The following is a 4,708-nucleotide window of genomic DNA, read 5'->3' on the forward strand; positions in this document are numbered from 1 at the left end:
TCTAACTGGATAATCTTCACATGCCCCTGCTTTACTTTAACGTCAGGAAATCACTAAAACTTTTATATGTAAAGTGTGAAGAGGTTTACTGTCTGACCACCAAACGCGACACGCTATGCTCAACAGAAATGACAAGCACTGATCGATGGCATAACATTCAAGAAATCAAACCTAAGGCTAAATTTTGAAGGGAATATCCAGCAATAATCTTAAAGCAACACAAGAAGTCAAGTTACTCAACAGATGTATGCAACGATGGGCCACAGAAGAGTAAATTCCTTTATGAAGGGAACAATTAGTGTGTGCGTATAAAGAGCTCTCGGGCACTGGAGCACAAAAGTCAACGTAGAGATACAAAGCAGGATGAAAATATTGGACATAACTTAATAAAACAGCTATTCAGAAGGATGTTAAAAACCAAGGATGAGTAAAAAAAAGCACAGAAATTCTATGGATTAATACATTTTTTTTTTTGTAGCAATATTTAGTAAGTTAAAAGGGAATAATAAAAAATATTTTGCCCTGAAACATTTAAAAGCATTTTAAAATATTCTAAATAGGTGTCCAAAAAAAATTCCCATATGTTTTAGTTAAAAATTCAGTTTACTGTATATCAATCCGAAATAGATGATGTTCAACTGAATCACACAGAATCTTTTGCATTACATCTTCTAAGGCCATTTTAGTTGACCAACAGTAATGTCCTACAAGATTTCTCCAGATGCTTGACCGGTGATGGAAAGAGATCTTGATACTTATTCTTCCAAAAGTGTTGGCAGTAGCTGTTTCATTCTTCTATATTGGTCAAAACGGCTTTGGGCATATTCCTGAAGAATTAACAAACAAAATGGTAAAGAAACTGATATAATAAATGACAGAATGCAATCATCAAGATAATTGAAACAACGATTAAAAGTTTGGCAAGACAAACAAAAGGAAAAATAAAACTCAAAACATGAATATATGTATCTTTATTATTAATTGGAGAAGTTGCAGAGTATTTCAAATGCCAAGAATTTTGTGTTTTGGCATTTATCAAATAACAATAACATTTTGATATCACCATCATCATTGTTTTAATATCCAGTTTTCCATGCCTGCATGGATCAGATGGAATCTATTGAGGCAGACTTTCTACAGGTGGTCTTCTTGTCACAAATCCTCACCTGTTTCCAAGTAGGTCTACCAAATTCACTCCCAGGGCCATTCATCATCATCATCATCATCATTGTTTAACGTCCGCTTTCCATGCTAGCATGGGTTGGACGATTTGACTGAGGACTGGTGGACCAGATGGCTACACCAGGCTCCAATCTGATTTGGCAGAGTGTCTACAGCTAGATGCCCTTCCTAACGCCAACCACTCTGAGAATGTAGTGGGTGCTTTTACGTGCCACCGGCACGAAGGCCAGTCAGGCGGTACTGGCAACAGCCACACTCAAAATGGTGTATTTTACATGCCACCTGCACAGGAGCCAGTCCAGCGGCACTGGCAACGATCTCGCTTGTAAGTCTTTACACATCCACGGGCACAAGTGCCAGAAAGGCGACACTGGGCACAGGTGCCATTTCGCTTTCGCTTGCCCCAACAGGTCTTCGCAAGCCGAGTTTCACGCATAAGTGGGCTGGCTACACCCCTGGCAGAGGCCTTGCATTTAGGTCTCACTTGGCTTGCCAGGTCTTCTCACGCACAGCATATTTCCAAAGGTCTTGGTCAGAAGTCATCGCCCCGGTGAGGCGATGTCCTATTGTAAAGGACATTTGCCCAAGTGCAATGCAGTGGGGACTAAACTCAAAAGCACATGGTTGGGAAGCAAACTTCTTAACACACAACCATATCAGTACCTACTTTTATCTATCTTTTACTCAAACCAGCCATTAGACTGTGGCCAAGCTGGAGCACCACCTTAAAGAATTTTTAGTCAAATGAATAAAAAAAGAATGGGAGTATTTTTTTAAAGTTCCGTCTATTCAATCTACTCAAGGTTTTGGCTGGCTTGAAGCTATAGTTGAAGACACTTGCCCAAGATGCTGTGGGGTGGAACTGAACTCAAGATTACATCGTTGGGAAGAAAGCATCTTAACCACACAACCATAGCTCAATTGTTTATAATTCAGTATCACACTGTGCAAAGGCATCATTCAAACTGATTTCTCTACACAATGAAAACAACTCATTCATTGTCAACATGTTCCCAGACGAATATGTAGAAAGACAACTCGTAGATAATTCTTGTTCAAGAAATCAGAAGTTGATCACAAAGAAATCATTTTTGGCTATAAGACAAGACTATATAGAAAGAAGTTAGCAAATGTGTTTCAAAGACGGTCTTTAAAATCAGTTTTCATATTCAATAGAAATCATTCTAATAAGAGATTCTTTGAATAGTCGTTCAAACTGCTAGAAATAACAACCAAATCTTCTTCAGTAAAACCATATTGTTTTCAAACATCAAACACGTTGATAGAGTTGGATGTACTGTCTGAATAAACAATAAGGTGGCCATAACTGGAACAGGTCTGCCAGATCAGAGCTGACTTGGGGTTTAATAACAACAAACATAATATATATGTAGTACAAGGAAATAGTGAGTAAAAGGATGAACTACGTTCACATTATATAAGATCGTATCCTGTTGCAGACAGTATGTTATGAGTTACTTTCCAGTGTTGAAGCTGTATCTTGGCTTCTTTCTGTGCGTTAGTCTAAACCCCGCAAGGGAGACAACTCGTATATCTTATAAAATATTATTAAGATTTACGTTAGAGACACGTTTTCCATACATTACATAGTAGCTAAACTAGTAACTGTTTCTGAATTCAAATAACCTAAAAATAAATAAGCCATTCGTCTAGGGTAGGCTTTGCTACCCACTGCTACGGTGCTGAAGCTGAACATCAAGGCACATCAAATGTTATATTTTAGAGGCTGCCCATATCCTGATAGAAAATGAAAACACCCAATTAGATTGATTGCAGTGATATTTAACATGAAGCTGAGGACCTACCCAAGCGAACAGGGTGGGGACAGAGATTCTTACAGAAACATGATAAAATGCATCTTACTCCACGCCATGTCAGCCCAGATCAAGGTGACCCATGGCACTTGATCAGCTACAAACTGACAGATATGGAATCGATTCTTTAGTCAGTTTCATTTTATCGTATTTTATTTATATTTTTTTAACTTTATTTTTATTGTCTTATTTGGCTATTTAACCTTTAAATTATGGAATATAATTTTAATTAATTTAGAATCGTATAAGTCAAAACAATATGTTCCATAATGAATACTATTTTCCTTAATAGATAAACATTTTCCTTTATAGTTGGTGTTATTTCAAGTCCATCTTCCTTTATTTACTGGGTTATACTTAATAAGTGAAGGTGCATGGCTCAGTGGTTTGAGCGTTGTCCTTTCCGACTATCATCTCTTTGAACTGCTCAAACATCCTTTATGAGGTTGTCGATTTGTGCAGGAAATCGTGCTAAATGGCTGTTGACCATGTTGAAATGTGATGTAATTGTTCAACTCATTGCATTGTTTTAATTAAATACAGAAAAAAAAAAGAGTGCATATAATTTTTGACTTACTTTCATAATACAAATTAATAACATTAAAAAAATAATGGAGGTGTTAAAAGGCATCACACTGCAAGAGTTCCAGGACTGCTTCGAACAGTAGAAAACGTGTTTGGATCGACGCATTGCTTCAAATGGAGAATTCTTTGAAGGTGATAAAAGTGTAAACATGTAAAACTAGGAGAATAAAATAATATTGCGAAATTCCAGGGTTTTTTTGGATACCCCATCACATTAGTGATTTTCAATCAAAATGCAAAGCTATCAAGGAACTTACCAAATATCCAAAGTTGATCTCTGAAGTCCTTGACTGTACTAGTGACCACAGTCCCCACATAAAGTGGGAAGCTAGAGCGAAGGAATTAGCTTCAATTAAAAGGGTTTTCAAGTCTTGATCAGTGATTTCATTTTTTGAATACGCTGATAAGTAGGCTTCAAAAAATTCATACTTTACATGAAATGGAGAAAAAGAAAACAAAAATCAAGTAAAAACAAAGGTTAAATATCTTTAATTATTTTTAAGTGAAGGGGCGAACATACTCAATGTTGGGTATTGAGTAACACTTAGCCTTTTACCATACAACAGTGTTCATAGAATACATCTGTACTGTTTGTCAGTCACATTCATAGCACATATCTTATGTTTACCAGTGTTTTTCACAGTATATAACCTAAACTGTTTATTAGTGATGTTCACAGCATGCTTCTGCATCATTTACCAGTGTTTTTCAAGCATATATGCTATACAGTTTATTGTAGTTTAGTTCATAGTACATTCAGCCTGTAGAGGCGCAATGGCCCAGAGGTTAGGGCAGCAGACTCGCAGTCATAGGATCGCAGTTTCGATTCCCATACCGGGCGTTGTGAGTGTTTATTGAGCGAAAACACCTAAAGCTCCACGAGGCTCCGGCAGGGGATGGTGGCGAACCCTACTGTACTCTTTCACCACAACTTTCTCTCACTCTTACTTCCTGTTTCTGTTGTGCCTGTAATTCAAAGGGTCAGCCTTGTCACACTGTGTCACGTTGAATATCCCCAAGAACTACGTTAAGGGTATACGTGTCTGTGGAGTGCTCAGCCACTTGCACGTTAATTTCACAAGCAGGCTGTTCCATTGATCGAATCA

At 37.5% G+C, this 4,708-nt stretch overlaps 1 protein-coding gene across 1 annotated transcript in view; it reads right to left on the reverse strand.

Moving 5' to 3' along the window:
• Positions 1-6: 6 nt before the first annotated feature.
• Positions 7-4,708, reverse strand: part of LOC106869288 (choline kinase alpha) — a 53,642-nt gene continuing 48,940 nt past the window's right edge. Inside the window, exons 8-9 of the mRNA XM_052971914.1 lie at positions 3,860-4,030; positions 7-827 (exon numbers count right to left, since the gene is read on the reverse strand). Coding sequence (XP_052827874.1) covers positions 756-827; positions 3,860-4,030 — 243 coding nt within the window. The 3' untranslated portion in view covers positions 7-755. The remainder of the gene's footprint in view (positions 828-3,859; positions 4,031-4,708) is intronic.

This window comes from Octopus bimaculoides, chromosome 11 (assembly GCF_001194135.2).
Source record: "Octopus bimaculoides isolate UCB-OBI-ISO-001 chromosome 11, ASM119413v2, whole genome shotgun sequence".
NCBI lineage: Eukaryota > Metazoa > Mollusca > Cephalopoda > Octopoda > Octopodidae > Octopus > Octopus bimaculoides.